Source organism: Zymoseptoria tritici, chromosome 2 (assembly GCF_000219625.1).
Source record: "Zymoseptoria tritici IPO323 chromosome 2, whole genome shotgun sequence".
NCBI lineage: Eukaryota > Fungi > Ascomycota > Dothideomycetes > Mycosphaerellales > Mycosphaerellaceae > Zymoseptoria > Zymoseptoria tritici.
This window is the reverse complement of record NC_018217.1, coordinates 3,029,935-3,045,814: the sequence shown is the minus strand read 5'-3', so window position 1 is coordinate 3,045,814 and position 15,880 is coordinate 3,029,935. Positions and strand designations below refer to the sequence as shown.

General features: G+C 54.9%; 4 protein-coding genes across 4 annotated transcripts; 3 read left to right on the top strand and 1 right to left on the bottom strand.

Moving 5' to 3' along the window:
* Positions 1–160: 160 nt before the first annotated feature.
* Positions 161–2,155, top strand: MYCGRDRAFT_37582 (uncharacterized protein; the record flags this gene model as incomplete). The annotated part of the gene is made up of 1 exon (XM_003855283.1): positions 161–2,155. A coding segment is annotated over one exon (1,995 nt), but the record flags the coding sequence as incomplete, so codon positions are not given.
* A 600-nt stretch (positions 2,156–2,755) lies between these two features.
* Positions 2,756–6,754, top strand: MYCGRDRAFT_99289 (uncharacterized protein; the record flags this gene model as incomplete). The annotated part of the gene is made up of 3 exons (XM_003855284.1): positions 2,756–4,913; positions 5,731–5,734; positions 6,694–6,754. 3 exons carry the CDS (start codon positions 2,756–2,758, stop codon positions 6,752–6,754), a joined length of 2,223 nt encoding a protein of 740 aa, XP_003855332.1.
* Positions 6,755–8,935: 2,181 nt separating this feature from the next.
* On the bottom strand, positions 8,936–11,405 carry MYCGRDRAFT_37086 (uncharacterized protein; the record flags this gene model as incomplete). The annotated part of the gene is made up of 2 exons (XM_003855096.1): positions 8,936–10,859; positions 11,041–11,405. The coding sequence occupies 2 exons, from the start codon at positions 11,403–11,405 to the stop codon at positions 8,936–8,938; spliced, it is 2,289 nt and encodes a 762-aa protein (XP_003855144.1).
* Positions 11,406–13,202: 1,797 nt separating this feature from the next.
* Positions 13,203–14,196, top strand: MYCGRDRAFT_108290 (uncharacterized protein; the record flags this gene model as incomplete). Its single annotated transcript, XM_003855285.1, has 1 exon — positions 13,203–14,196. One exon carries the CDS (start codon positions 13,306–13,308, stop codon positions 14,194–14,196), a length of 891 nt encoding a protein of 296 aa, XP_003855333.1.
* Positions 14,197–15,880: the final 1,684 nt, after the last annotated feature.

Genomic DNA, 15,880 nt, shown 5'->3' with positions numbered 1-15,880 from the left:
GGGAGAGCTGAGGAAACCTCGTGTTAAGAGCGCCAGGGATCTGAGGCTCTCCGGGAAGCCGGCTGCAACCTCCAGTCCATCTCTGAACGCCACTCTCGATGGAGCCTCGTATTCTCATGAGAATCAGTCCACCGAAAATCTGAACGATGTCGACGACTTCGAATCCCTGGTGGATCAGGTGTCCAGCTGGATCAAGGAGAAGCGAGCCAAACGAAGCCATCGCAAAGCGAGTCGGAAAGCCGAAGATGATAGTGCACCGGCCAGTCCGACTTCGATGGTTCCCGTGAATGGAAAAGAATCTCGGCCAAGGCGCGGATCACACGCCTCGGACACATCACTCGACTTGGAGAAACTTGAGCGCATCGTGAAGCAAACTCTACATCTCAGGCGCTCTTCCGCACGGAAAATTCCACACTTCAGACGAAAGTCATCTGCCCGCAAACTGCTTAGAAAGCCGTCCAGCGCATCGGATACAGAATATTTTGAGGGAGATGTCCTGGTGCCGACTTGCGATGTTGTGCTCGACAACTCCAAGACTCTTTCCTACACGGGTGGTGCATCGGATGTCTCGGATGAGTCGGGTGAGGAGGAATTGAAGCGTGTTGGCTCGGTCCGTGACAATGATGCATGGTCGAGATTCAAGTTTGAGATTGTGCGCCTCTCACACACGTTGCGTCTGAAAGGTTGGCGGAGGGTCCCGTTAGAGATGTGCGGCTCGGTCGAGGTCCAGCGTCTCAGCGGAGCGCTGACGAATGCAGTATACGTCGTTTCTCCACCGGAAGATCTGCCGCTGCAGAAGGAGGACGGAACCACTGCCAAGCCTCCACCAAAGTTGCTGCTTCGCATTTACGGTCCTCAAGTCGAGCACTTGATCGATCGTCAGGCGGAGCTCGCGATTCTCCAACGCCTGGCCAGGAAGCGAATCGGGCCAAGAATGCTGGGAACATTCGCCAATGGCCGATTCGAGGAGTTCTTCCACGCCGAGACACTCACACCTGAAGATTTGAAAGATGCCAGCACGAGCCGCCAGATCGCCAAGCGCATGCGCGAGCTGCACGATGGCATCGAGCTGCTGGATCAAGAACGCGATGACGGTCCTTTTGTGTGGCGCAACTGGGACAAGTGGTTACAGCGGGTCGAGCAGATCGTCACCTGGATGGACTCACAAATTGCGGCACAAGACCCGAACACGAAGCCCACCGGTTCAAAGGCATGGATGCGCCGTGGCTACATCTGTGGAGTGCCCTGGCAGCAATTCAAGGCGGTCGTTGAGAAGTATCGCGCATGGCTCAAGGCGCAATACGGAGGCTCCAAGCACCTCCGCGAGCAGCTCGTCTTCGCCCACAACGATACTCAGTATGGCAACATTCTGCGTCTTGTACCCGCTGGCAAATCGCCACTGCTCCTCCCTGCCAACAGCCACAAGCAGCTCGTTGTCATCGACTTTGAGTATGCCTCTGCCAACACACCTGGTCTCGAATTCGCCAACCACTTCACAGAATGGTGCTACAACTACCACGACAAGCGCAAACCCTACGCCTGCAACACAAACACCTACCCGACACCCGAAGAACAAGACCGCTTCATCCGCGCCTACGTCCGTCACCGTCCACAATTCAACGCCGCGACCGACACACCTCACATGACTCCCGTCGGCACACCCGACTCCGCTCGACCCGCCGACCTCGCCCGTCGCTCCACCACCAGCATCTCCGACTTCATGCTCGACGCTCGCGTCCCGCCCGGCTCCTCATCCACCAACCTCGCTGCCGAAGCCGCTACCAAATCCGCCGAAGACGCCGAGGTCAAACACCTCATGCACGAAACCCGCATGTGGCGCCTCGCCAACACGGCGCAATGGGTCGCGTGGGGAATCGTGCAGGCCAAAGTCCCGGGCATGCCGCTTTTCGACCCAGACTCGCCTGCATCGGAACTGTCGCAGGGTGAGGACGTGGCGAAGGAGATTTTTGGCGAGGATGGATTGGCGATGCCGAAGGAGGAGGATGGCGAGGAGCAGGAGGAGGAGTTTGATTATCTTGGGTACGCGCAGCATCGGGCTATGTTCTTTTGGGGAGATGCGGTGCAGTTGGGGTTGATTGGGGAGGAGGAGTTGCCTGAGGAGGTTAGAGGGAAGGTCAAGACGGTGTTGTATTAGGCGTGTTGGAGGGTGAGTGAGATAGGAGACGTGGTAGGAAATGAAAATTCGAAAATCTCGATGTGTGCTTCTTGGTTCTCGTGCGGTGAGTGTGACTGGTAGGCTGCTGAGTGAGTTTTGTGCTGGAGACGCTGGCTGCGGTGACAGGCTCGCTCGCAAAAATTCGATTCGAAGGCATGGTTGGAAGACGGTGTTCGAAAGAAGCAGAAACGATGGATTATGCGAGAGGAAGGTGAGCGGTACTTATGGCAGATGAGATGTACCTCCTAGCTGAGGCAATTATTGATCGCATGAAAGCACGCGACGAAAGCTTCGTTGTGCTGCATTAGTGCTGATCACTGTTGCTGCAGATTGTGCCCGTGTAAGCGATGTAGTTTACAACGCTGTCCCGCAGCTGCTGACCGGAGAGCGTATTGCTTGACCGAACCGGATGTGTTCTTGGGCGCTCAAAGTCGGGAAGAGAGGCAAGTCGCGGACTCCAGTCCGGTCGTCGCTGCCCCGGCAGAACATCGGCATCACCAAGCTCAATTCTTTCAGCCGACGCCTGAACTTTTTTTGAACGATCGATCATCTCAAGCTCTCACCAACCCAGCGCCGACAATGCCCGTCGACGACCTAATCACCACTCTCTCCGACTCGGACGTCTCCGACGAAGAGACGGAGGAAGTCGCAATCGAACACCCCGCCGCACCACCCAGCAAAAAACGCAAGCGAGAAGTCAAAGAGCAATCCGCCGTCAAGAAACAACGAGAAGACAAAGATGCCGACCTCGAGTCGGACTTTGAATTCGAGAATGAAGGTGGAGATGCGGCGTTGGATGATCTGGATACTTGGGCGTTGAGTGGGGATCTGGCGAGTCAGCCCGGGAGTATTGAGGCTATTGTTGCGAGGAGACGGCCGAAGAGTGATGGAGAGGAGACGAAGAAGAAGGGGGAGGTTGAGAGTGAGGATGAAGAGGAGGAGGAGGAGGAGGATAGCGAAGATGAGGGCATTGGTGCGGATTATGGAGAGGAGGGGAGTGAGGAGGAGTTTTCGACGGCGATTAGTTTTCAGGATGGCGAGGATGAGGGTGAGGATGGAGATGGGGAAGAGCAGGGTGATAAGGAGGATGCGGAAGATGAGGATGATGGAGATGAAGTCATAAAGCATGTCCCTCATCCGGACGACGTGGCTGCAGAGTCTGGATCGGAGAATGGCGAGGACGCCGTCGAGACGGAGAAGCGTAATGCTTTCTTCGCGAACGACAGCGAGTCGAAGAACGCTGCGCCTGGTGCTACTGCTTTCTCTACGATGAACTTGTCAAGACCGATCTTGAAAGGTCTCGCGGCTGTCGGCTTCAACACACCCACACCTATTCAAGCAAAGACGATACCAGTCGCATTGGAAGGCAAGGACCTGGTTGGAGGTGCTGTGACTGGATCAGGTAAAACAGGTGCTTTCCTCATTCCAATCCTCGAGCGTCTCCTGTTCCGACCGAAACGGACTGCCACTACTCGCGTGGTCATCCTCATGCCAACCCGTGAACTGGCGCTTCAATGTTTCGCCGTGGCGAAGAAGCTCGCCAGCTTCACGGACATCACCTTTGGACAGGCTATCGGAGGTCTCAACTCACGCGAGCAGGAGAAGCAGCTCAAGCTCCGTCCGGACATCGTCATCGCCACGCCTGGTCGTTTCATTGATCTTGAACGCAATTCAGCTTCCTTCACGGTCTCTACTGTTGAGATTCTTGTGCTGGACGAAGCAGATCGCATGCTTGAGGAGGGATTCGCGGACGAGCTCAACGAGATCTTGAACAAGATTCCGAAATCTCGACAGACCATGCTCTTCTCTGCTACCATGACTTCAAAAGTCGACGACCTGATCCGTGTCGGCCTTCAACGACCCGTTCGCCTGCTCGTGGACGCGCAAAGACAGACCGTCTCGGGTCTCGTACAAGAATTCGTCCGTCTGCGACCCGGCCGAGAAAGCAAGCGCCTAGCATACCTGATGAATCTCGCCGAATCAGTCTACACCGACCGAGTCATCATCTTCTTCCGCCAAAAGAAGGAAGCCCATCGCGTCCGAGTCATCTTCGCCCTCTGCGGCCTCAACGCCGCCGAACTCCACGGCAGCATGTCCCAAGAACAACGCATCAACGCCATCGAATCCTTCCGAACCGGCAAAGCCAACTACCTCCTCGCCACGGACCTCGCCTCCCGTGGTCTGGATATCAAAGGCATCGAAACGGTCATCAACTACGAAGCACCCCAGTCCCACGAAATCTACCTCCATCGTGTCGGCCGTACCGCCCGTGCTGGACGAACCGGCCGATCATGCACTCTCGCCGCCGAACCCGACCGTAAAGTTGTCAAAGCAGCCGTCAAATCAGGAAAAGCTCAAGGCGCAGTCATCAAGCAACGTACCATCGACCCCTCCGACGTCGACGCCTGGCAAACTCGGCTCGAAGCTCTAGAGTCCGAAGTCGAAGACGTCCTTCGCGAAGAGAAAGAAGAGAAGGCCCTCCAGCAAGTCGATCGCGACCTGACCAAAGCGGACAACATCGTCAAGTACGAGGCGGAAATCAAAGCCCGGCCGAGGAAGACGTGGTTTGAGAGTGAGAAGGATAAGCAGGCGAGTCGGGATAAGGGCTTTAGTGCGTTGAATGGGCCGGCGGATGAGGAAGCAAAGAAGGGGAAGAAGAAGGGGAAGCTGAGTAATAAGGATAAGAAGAAGCTGCAGGATAAGGATGATCGGGCGGCGGGCGCGATGTGGAAGAAGAGTAAGAGTGCGACTGTTAAGGGGATGGAGAAGAGTGGTGGTGGGAAGCTGAAGGATAAGAGTGCGGTAAAGAGTAAGTCGCAGCCAAAGGGGAGGGGAAAGCCGAGGAAATAGGATGTATGTGTATATGTTGAATTGAGAGTCGCCTGTGTGGTGTCTATGCAAGTTCTTTCCCGGCAATTCTCTGTCCGCTTCATTCCCATACAGTGCCGAATAAACAATCTCACCATTCCAATGACAAATTCAACAAGAGCCAAGCGCTTCGAAGAGTCGCCAACAAAACTTTTGGGTAATTATCAATGCCTTCGAAACATGGAAAGAAAATAAAAATGCGAGCTTCAGCGTCCACGTTCAGCCCGATGCAATACCCCATCGCCTGTATAACCACGATGCGTCGCCATGCGCCAGCATCAACAAGGCTCCATGGTCCCATGCCACACACTTTCCTCCCATGGTGGCCTTTCCATCATCTCGAAGAACCATCGTGCCAGCGTGTAATGCCTTCCAGTCGCGGTGGGCATCATGCCAGTATGCAGAAGGTTCGCTGGTCGTGGTCGGGGTTGGATATAGCGAGAGGGTTCACGTCGTCGTGGAGCGTTGTGTCATGTTGCGTTAATGAGGCGAACGTGGGTGACATCCCCCTTGGCTCTGGAATATATTGCATAGGATAGAGCGCAAAACTTCGCCTTCCAAATGCAGGAGCAATGTGGACATGTCGCTTAAGGGCCTGTTAGTTAAGCTAGAAGATCTGATGGATAGGGAGTCGTCTTCCAAATTCGTTCGGCGAGGGCGGAGATGCACTTTGTGTTTGTCTCTAGTAGCGTATGGCATGTAAGATACATGTCGGGCGTTAGCACACTTCTGGTAGTACTCTATAACGTCGGGTGGATCTATAGGTCCCGGGTTCAAGGGAGGCTGTGATTCTTCGACATATGTTGCGGAAGTCCTTCGTCGCTTGGTGTTGGTAATTTAGGACGACGTTCCCAACTCGTCTCTCTCCCTTGCCGTAATCTTCTCCCATTCGGCGTTGGAGTACTGTGTGGCTTCTGGGGTGACGGGATGCGTTCGAGAGGCATGTTCGATATCTTCGCACCAGAGAGAGTCGTTTGATTGATCCTCCACATTCACGATCAAGTAGATCGCACAACTCGTCTCCACCATCTCGGATGCAACTCAATCAAGTCCAAAAGCATCTGAATCCGACGAACATCAGCCTCTCGCGCGGTATGAGTCCACTCCATCTGCGCGAAAGTAAGACCCGCACGATTCTCCTCCAACTGCAGCTTCAAGCGCGCCTCACTCTCCTCGAGCCCGATCCTCGCGGCGGACGTATCACTCCCCATGAACGACATCTCAAACCAACCCCCGATACCCAGCGGATCGGAGCACGGCACACGCAAGTTCAACACCAAATCCACACCACTTTGCCTCTGCACAATGGAGAAGATCAACCCGCACATGCGGTAGGTCGAGACCATTCGCTCGAAGCGAAGGTTTGGAGAGGGCCAGAGTTCGACTTGGAAGTTGCGGAGGTGGGGCAGGTTCTCATCCAGGCCGAGGAGCCAGAGACCGAGTTTTGCGTTGCAGAGAAGTAGGGCGCGCGCGGTTTCGAGGTTGAAGGCGTGCAGAGTGAGGCCCCATGATGGGACGTCGAGTTGGGTGATGATGCGGAAGGTGTTTTCTTGGAGGAAGACGGGGATGGTTTCCTCGTAGAGGTCGCGGCAGACGATCGTCAGGGCGAGGATGTTGGCGTGGCGCATGTATGAGATCGGAGCTGGAAGGAGTCGGGGGAGTCTGCTATGTCTGGTGGTGGTGCTGACGGCTAGGAGTTCGATTGGGTAAGGTTTGGTGAGGGCGTATCTGTAAATCTTCCGTCGCAGCTCCCGTGGCAGCTTTCGGAAGGGTGAGTTCTCCATGGCTGGCGAGAGGGCATTTGGAGAGGCATTGTGAGCAAGATGTATTCTGGCAATGCCATATTCGTGAGAAGACCATGCCATATTTTTGGGACGTTCAGGTACGATGCTTATGATAGGTGCCCATTACCACGGTACAGCTCCGATGACATCGGCCTGACATCGCTATTGATATGCAGTGAGTGGGGAAAAGCAGTGCGAACAGGTGACTTGATCTGTCTGGATCGACAGCGAATCCGGTTGAGGTGTAAAAGAGTGAAAGACTTATCCTGAAGAGGTGCGGTAGACTTAACCGGCATGTTCTGGAGAGAGGCGGGCTTGTAATGTGCAGTCAAGACTCTATGCATGATTGCGAGCAGATCGATGTTGATACAAAGCGAAGAAGAAGTGTAAGTCAATGTGTACAAGCTGCGGGCCGAAGTGCGATGAGGTAAGCAGACCTCGTACCTGTCGCCAAAATCCGAACCCAAGGTCCCTCTTGTGAGTCTTGTCCTTCCTCTCCATCAACCAACCAGCATCAATCTACCAACAGCCACGACTCAATCTGATGTCCAGATACCACCACCGCCAGGCTTCAACATAAGAAATAGCGTCGCTACCTCCTACAACACGACGAACGGATGGGTACGAGAACCCTATTCTCTCTACTAACAAAAAAATCCCGCTTTCAAATTTCCCAACTCCATCCCGTCACCTTCCCAAAAAACCAAACCAAACTCCATCCCTCACCAGAACGCCCTATCCCGCGAAGCACTCATCCAAATCCTTCAAAAAACATGGAACCTCTCCAACCCCTTAAAAATCGCCTTCTGCTCCGCTCTCTCCCGTCGATACCACGCTCCCAAACGTTCCCGTCGAGACCCCCGCGGCGACGGTCTTGACGAAAATCCGATGAATTGCGCAGAGTCGCTCGACTCGAGCGATAGTCGCGAAAGGAGGATCGAGTCGATGGAGGTGTATGAGGCTGGTCGAGTGAGGAGGGGGATGTAGGTGTGGTGGAGGTTAAGGGAAGCTGGGAGGGTGGGTTAGCGGTTGTGGTTTGGGAGGTAAGTGTGTGAGGGATGAGGACGTACGCATTGGACGCATTGTTGAGTTGGGGCAGCTCTTCTGACGGGAGGAAGGGTTTGGCTGAGGAAGTCGAATTCTGTTCCTCCTTGACAAGGACGTGTCGAGTATTCCGTTCGCTGAGGTGCTGCTGCGTTCCGGGAATCTGAGTACGTCGTCTCACTCTCATCGAGTTCCTCAAGAAAAAAAAAAAAAAAAAAAAAAAAAGGCAAGTCGTGCGAAGCCGCCCTTGTAATATAAATCTCGCTCACTCGTCCCGCAGTCGCACATGTTTTCTCTCCTACGATAAAAATCCGCACATGCTGCTGCACATCGCATCCACCGAGTCATCCCCTTGCCGCAATGTAACCTCGTCTTACGGCCGCCGCGGCGTGAGGTCGGGTGGTATTTTTTCACGTGAAGAGACTCAACTCACAATCTGAGACAGCGCCGATCCCGCGATTCCACGCGAAACCTATCTTAGAACTCAGTTGCACGTTCCCTTTGCAGTGTCGTCGTGTCTCGTCCAGGCATCGATTACTCAACGACTTTGGCAAACAGCGCGATTTGCGATTTGTGGAAATGCTTGTCGACAACACACCGCTTACCATCCTACCAGCATCGTATCCTGGCCAACCCACCGCTTGCTACCACCGGGCGTCGTAGCAAGCTCACTCACCTCACCGCCTACCACTATCGGCAGTATCGTGTTGCCTTGGGGGCGGCATGATTCAGATGGAGGTGAGAGTGGTGTGGATGAAAGCACGCTTTGGGCAAGTTGGCTGGGTGTCTCAACACTGCGAGGTGAGGTATATGCCACAAGGATTGTTGGGTCCTCGCTGCGGGATCGCGATGGGTGCTTGGGGTTGAGGTGTTGAGTGAGGTGGCAGTGTAGATCTGCTGTGTGTAGCGTTGAGCAGTTGGACAAGGAGGATCTTGTCTGGTGGAATTGGAGAGGACAGCTGTTCGGAGGGTAACATTGTTTTGCTCTTTCAAATTCGAAGTTGCCGCCGATATGTACAAACTCAGATCCCAATAAACTTACTCCATGATGCCATCATCACATCTACAACCTCGCCCTCCCCTCTCCACCACCCAACACCAACCCCTCCTCCTCCACAATCCCCCTTGCAATCCCCCTCGCAATCCCCATAACCGTAATCATCGGGTTCACACCACTCGCACTTGGAAACACACTCGCATCCGCGACATACAACCCCTCAGCACCCCACACCTTGCCCTTGCCATCCACCACCGAGTTATGCTTCGAGCTACCCATGCGGCAAGAACCCATCTGATGCGCGGAGATGAAACCCGTGTCTGGGTACGGAAAACCGATCGTCTTCAACTTGTGCAACCAGGATTGGAATGCTTCGTCGGACACGGACGGGGAAGCGGTGGAGTGGACCGAGATATTGGCAGCTGCGTCGGAAGACGGGCGGACAAAAGGTTCCAACCCAGGAATCGTGGCGAAGATTTCGCGCGCGCCTTCGACGTACATGATCTCCGCTAATCCGACCAGACCGGCGAGGATATGTTGTTTGTCGTACTTGCTCGGATGGTACTGGATGATCGCTCGGCCGGGTTCCTTCGGATCCGGGAAGACGCGGCCTCCATAGCGATCGCGAGCGAGGGCGATGTAGCCCGTCATGCGACGCATTTTGGCGGTGAATTCTTTGAATTGGAGACCTCCCGTCCAGGGGAATAAGGGGAGGAAAGAAGAGGGCATCATCGTCGTGGCTTCGAGTTTCGCGCCGTAGCCTTCTCCGTCGAGGTTTTCGAATTCGTTGCATACGGAAGTGAGGATGGCGCCTTCCCAGGGACGGACGTCCTCGTCCCAGACGGCGCCGAGCATCGCGACCGGGTGGAGGCGGAGGTGGCGGCCGATGTGCCGGTTTTTGAGACCGGAGCGGGAGAGCAGGATGGGAGTGTAGACGCTGCCGCCGGAGATGATGGTGCGGCGGGCGTTGATGATGAGTTGGCGACGGGTGACGTCTGGACCGGCGACGCCGCCGTGGCCGTCACGGGAGGTCCAGATTCCTTTTATGCCGGTTGTCTGCTTTGTGCCGTCGGGGTTGGTGGCGCCGAAGAGGATTTCTTGCACGTCGAAGCCTTCGATGAAGCGGGCGCCGCACTTGGCGGCGTCGGGGAGGAAGGTCACGGTGGGGCCCTTTTTGCCGCAGGAGCGACAGCCTCGTGTGCAGTAGCCGTCTGGGTGGAGTTCGCCGCCGGTGTTTTGAGGGACGGGTTTCGCGGACCAGCCCAGTTTGCGGGCGCCTTCCATCAGGACTGTGTTGGCTTTGTTGTGTTTGACGTTGGTCAGGCCGACGCCCATGCGCTCGCAGACGGCGTCGAGGTCGGCTTGGAAGGCGGAGGTGGTGAAGTGCTTGAGGCCGAATTTCTCGGACCACTCCCTGCGGACGAAACCTTGTGGTTGGAGGGAGGCACTCCAGTTGACTACACCGCCGCCTCCCCAGGTTTGACCGGGCACGACGGTCATGGTTGAATCGTTGGAAATGTGTCCACCGCCGTTGCCGAAGAGGAGATATGGCGCATCTGCTTCAGTCATGGGGAGGTACTCTGGCGACCAGTAGTAGGATTTCTCCACCACGATGACCCTGAGGCCGGCCTCAGCCAAAATCTTTGCGACAACAGCACCACCACATCCTGAACCTACTATCACCACATCCGTCTCGATGACTTCGACATCCTCAGGAGCGGAGGGTGGGATCTGGATGAAGCGGAACTCAAACCCGGCATTCGGCAGAGCGGCATCGATGGGAGTGTTGGGGTGAGCAAGTAGGCGTGGAAGTGTCGACGACGTTCTCATCCAGTATGCTCGGGATAGGGAAGTCAACGACCGGTGGAGTCCGCGCAATAGCGGAATACGAGAGCGGGCCCATCCGAGGATGATCTGTTCGCGGTCTCGAATCGGCAAGCAATCAATTGTCGTCGCGTGGCCGGTCAAGAGGAGAGAGCCGGCTCGTGTGCTATAGTTGAGGTATTTTCGTCAGCAAAGATGGGTCTCGCCTTTGTGTTGGGAGGAGCTTGGGTGGATAGAGTTCGGTTTTGGTTCGGGGTGGATTCCACTTGTAGTTTAATGCAATCCGACCACGTTGTTAAGGGTCATGTGGATTGTTGCATGCGGGAGTGGGTGGAAGGACAACTTACTTGAGAGCGTTCAAGATGAAGAGTAATCCATTTCGATCAGTTTCGCTCATGTGATTGTTGATCAACCGAAAGACATGCTCCTGGAACTGTGGAGAGGTTGTGGCGCTCTCACCAAGATATGCCGTGATGAGTCCAGCATCGTTCTCCGGGCACAGATTCGCAATGCGGCTAACGGCCGGGTTGTAGAGCTCCTTACGCACCGGCAGTTGCAGCAGTCTGTTGCCCTGGGCGGACTGAGCGATGGACGGAACGATTGTAGTGGCGATGGCGGAGAAGATGCTCCATTGTGCAGTGTTCAGAACACCCTCGGGAGCTGGAGGAAGAGGCGTCTTGGTCTGCTCGACCGCCACGGATTGGATGGACATGGTGTGATGTTGTCTGCCGTCGAACCGGAGGTTCCGGTGCTAGACTGTCCCCTTTGATGAAGACGTACGGCGTGATGCTCGGCCCAAGCTTTACGTAGTATTCGGGCTCAGCTCGGCGCTGTGAATTGATGTGCCACAGGTGGCGGCGGCGATTGCGATTTTGTTCGGCGGAGTCGGAATATAGCTGCAGACCACGCAAGCAGGTGTTTCGTTGAGTTGATTTTAAAGCAGAAAGGAGATATGGACTCGACTGAGATGTGAAGGAGAGTATACTCGTCGTCGACTGTACTTAGCTTTGTCTGGCTGGACTGGAGAAAAGGCCGAGGTGTTCTCTCTGTGGACCCTGAGTCTCGCCTCCCCCATGTGCGAGCCCTCGTACAGAGACTCCTCCTCGTTCACCAGCAGCGGATACTGCCGACCTCATTTCATAAAGCACTCGTGGACTGGGGAGTCGCCAGAAGAGCAGACGTCGAGGGAGATGTGCATACGAAGAGGGAAGGAGTGGTAGTCCATTCATGGACGCGAGACAATCGAGATGGCATGGCATCGAAAGACCCCGCAATCGTGATAGAGACCTCTCACCCATGTGCTGATGCAAAGCGACGGGGGCGGGGCGGCGGTGGTAATACGAGAGTCAAACGGGCGCATCGGCCGTCCCGTCTTGTGCCGGAGGTGGAAGACTCGGGGATGTGCCGGAGGAGAAGACCCAAGCTTTCCGTTCTTATCTTTGATGACTGTCGACCAATCAGCGACGTTCCGATGATGACAGCCCGCGAATCAGCGGCGTATGCGTATGATATCTGCATCTCCAGGGTTCATCCTGGTCGGCTTCGTGCTATTCATCGACGGCACTGCTTCTCATCGTATCGTATGCAATCATTGACAACCAGCCAGATCGTTGAAGACTATCGAGATGGAGTTTGGTGTGCGCCGATGAAACCCAATGTGACGGACGTCCTTTCCGGGGAGTTGGGTAGCTAGCAGTGATGCGGTATGATTCATGAAGAGTGTCGTGTCTCTTGTCTTCGTTCTGCTTCACCGCATAGAATGTACAAATGGGGCAGGCGCGAAGAAGAAGCAGAAGAGACTAAGGCACTGTACTTCCCAAGAGAACACGCGACGCTTTGCCTACATTCGACAAGCGCGGATGGGATTCTGCTGGGATGGGTGGGATCAAGTGTGAGATTGAGTCTGTGAGTGGCCAGTGGCGGCAGCTCATTCGGCCGCCAGTCGAACTCTCGGCAAAAGTTGGCGAGACGAGAGTTCTACCAGCGGACCTGCCCTCCCTTCGTCGATACTTGGGTTGGGATACACCTACCCGATACCACCCATCCCATCTTCCTGGTCTGATCTTGCTGTATACAGGTCACTTTCTCCCATCCACCCCCATCCCTCCCACGTTTCAACCCCAACTCCCCGTCGCAAGAGATAACCACTACCTTATTCTCTCCCCCTGCGTCAAGGAAGAAGGACCTCACTCTGCACAGTGCTTCAGACTGCCGACCGATAAGGCGCTTCCGCACACTTGTGAGACAGACCTGCCGACCTCCGCTATCTTTCCTCCAACCCTCTGCCAATCGATTCCCCGGCATTCATCCCCCCAAGATCGCTGCGGGATCTCGTTCCTTGCGCCAAACGATCCATCCCATTCGATCATTCGATCAATCCGACTGACCGCTACGAAACGGACCTCCGGGACTGCAGCCTCGAGGCATTGAAAGTATTGCGCCGTCGCTTGCCATTGTCCCTTCTCACCATTCGTCTTTGTCCAAAAGATTGTCAAGTCGTGACGACCGCAATCTTCACTGCACTGCACTGCGACCTCAACCCTCTCAACATCTCAATCAGATGATCTTCGCCCACCATTCACTACCGTCGCTCGCCGTCTATACCCAATAAAATGGCGACCACCACAATCGCTGCACCCGCCGCGAATACCTCCAACTACTACATGAATCCTCACGCAGGGCCCTCACCGCCCGATACGCTCTACTCCAAGAACCACTACGATCCACGACAAAGTCAATCGCAAGACCCGTCACCAACCAACATCTCTCCAACTTCCTTCCACTCCGGCCACAGCAACCACCACAACAACACCGCCCGTCAACTACGGCAGCCTCGCCAACCACTCTACGTCCCCGCCGCTCTTCGTCCAGAGAACAAACTCGGCCGACCCACCGACATTCCCACTCGCCCACGTGCGCCCGACACACCACCCGCCAGCACCGACTCTTCCTTCGACAGCATTCGCACCGACTCCGCCTCCACCCTCGACCTTCCCACCTCCCCCTTCACCTCCGGCAGCAGCCTCGCCTCCTTTCGCGAAGACGCTTCCCTCCGTCGAGGCCTCACCCGCGCCGAGTCCGACGCCCTCTCAGAAGAGCTAGGAGAAGTCACCGGCGCACCCACAACCGCTCACTGGAAACCTGACGCTTCAGCCGTGGCATGTTACATCTGCGCTCAACAATTCACATTCTTCTTCCGACGGCATCATTGTCGACGGTGCGGGAATTTGGTCTGCGATCAGCATATCAAGCATACCGTTCCGCTGGATCAGAACGCACGATATCATCCGAATGGGACCGCGAGCAAGGCGTGTAAGAGTTGTTGGGATGGCTGGAAGGTCGTGAGGAGACTGCATCATTCCCGTGCGGGGAGTATTGCCGAGAGCTCGAATAGTTCGCAAGGGACCGCGATGCCCATTCCCAGCGCGGCGAAGAAGAGCGATGGCTTTCGGATTGGCAGTATGGCTAGGAGCGAGGGTGGAATGGTCTGGAGCACGTTCTGAGAGTGCTGTCGACACTTCATCATACTACGCATCCTCACCTCGACGATATCACGACCACGACCACGACATCTCGACATCGATGAGTCCAGCTCATCGGCCACCACCACCACCACGACCGAATGGGACTGGACGATCTTCTACCTCGACGACCACTTTTTTGCTCTTACACTTTGCTATTGCGTTTTAGCGACTTCGCTTCTTCTTACACCAACCTCGTCTACTGCAGCTTTTAGCGTTTTGTTTTTTTTTCGACCAGCGATCTTTGTGATACCCGCTCGCGGCAGATGCACAAATAGATCGAGGAAAGGGATGGATATGGAAGTCTACTGAGAATGGAATGGGAATACACACGGCGTTTATTGCTTGGCTGGAGATTCGAAGGACTTTTTGTTGTAGTAATATGATAGACGGTGCGAGGATGAGAACGTATATGATAAGAACGGACTGAACATTGCGATCGCTTTTACTTGACTCCAGCTTCCATCATCGTCATCACACGAGAAAGCACTGATGACTTTGGGTATGTTCTCACGCGAGCATTATTTTGTCTTCAGCCCCATATGGATGTCGTCGTTGGGGCCGTTGATGTGGAGGTACGATCCACCTGTCAAAGTGTGTCAGGTTTCATCGAACAATGATCTCACATGTCAATCAATCTGGTTGATCCATCCCTCGGGTCGAGGAAAAGTGGATACGACCTTTGTTCTATTAGAGTTTCCCAATCAAAGCTTCCAGCTTCGACCGTTGGACGGTTTCAGGGATGAGCTGTTTAGCCGGAGGAAGCAATCCGTTTCCGCTGCAATGCAATGCTTCAGAGTGGTGGTGTCGACCCAATGCGGTCTCTCATTGATCAGTTGTCCCCATATGACAAACGAAAACTACATTGCGCTTCCCTCCGCTTGTTCTTCTTCTTCTTTCTTCATCATCGCTGCTGGGAACGACTTTTGACGATGATGGAAGTTGATACGGCTTAAAAAGCAAAAACACCGCCATCCAAAACAACAAGTTGTAGCGTGCTCAAAGATGTTGTTCCGGAAGTCTGGTTCGTCCGAGCACTAAAGTTTATGGCTTTGTCGTTTCGACTATACCGCAAAAGGAAGGAATCCGGCCTTGCAATGGGAAGCTTTTTGGTGGCGTGGGAGATCACGCTAGGATGGATGGGGAGTGGGAGTCCAGTCCAGTCCAGGCCAGGCCTTTTTATGATGGATTGGGTCGAAGACTGGAGGTGTTTTCCATGTTCTTCCCAGTGCGTGAGACGATTGCGGATAGAGGTGCATGGTTGGCGGATCTCGATGGCGATGAACATCACCTAACAACCTCGAAAGGAAAAGGTTCTCATCACCAACACGTGTGAAGTGACGTGAAGGAGACCCCGCCTCACGGGCGTGGGGCGTTCGCCTATAGAACAACAAAAGGCCCGATGGAAGCGCCTCATTCAAGTGTGACAGAGGGGTGGAGAACGAGGCGTCTCGGCAGATGGAGGGTGGAGTCTTGTGGGAAGGAGCCGACCGCGACATCATCTTGTCGCCCGCGTGGCCAGAACGACTTTTACGAGTCTTGCTAGATGGTGCTGTGCTGGGCGACGACCAATTCCGGCCTCACCTCGTCAGTGCACGAGAATTCACTTCTTCTTAGTGGAGCGAGCATCTCCGCTCGCGTCTAGCCACTCGTTTCAAAGCCGCCC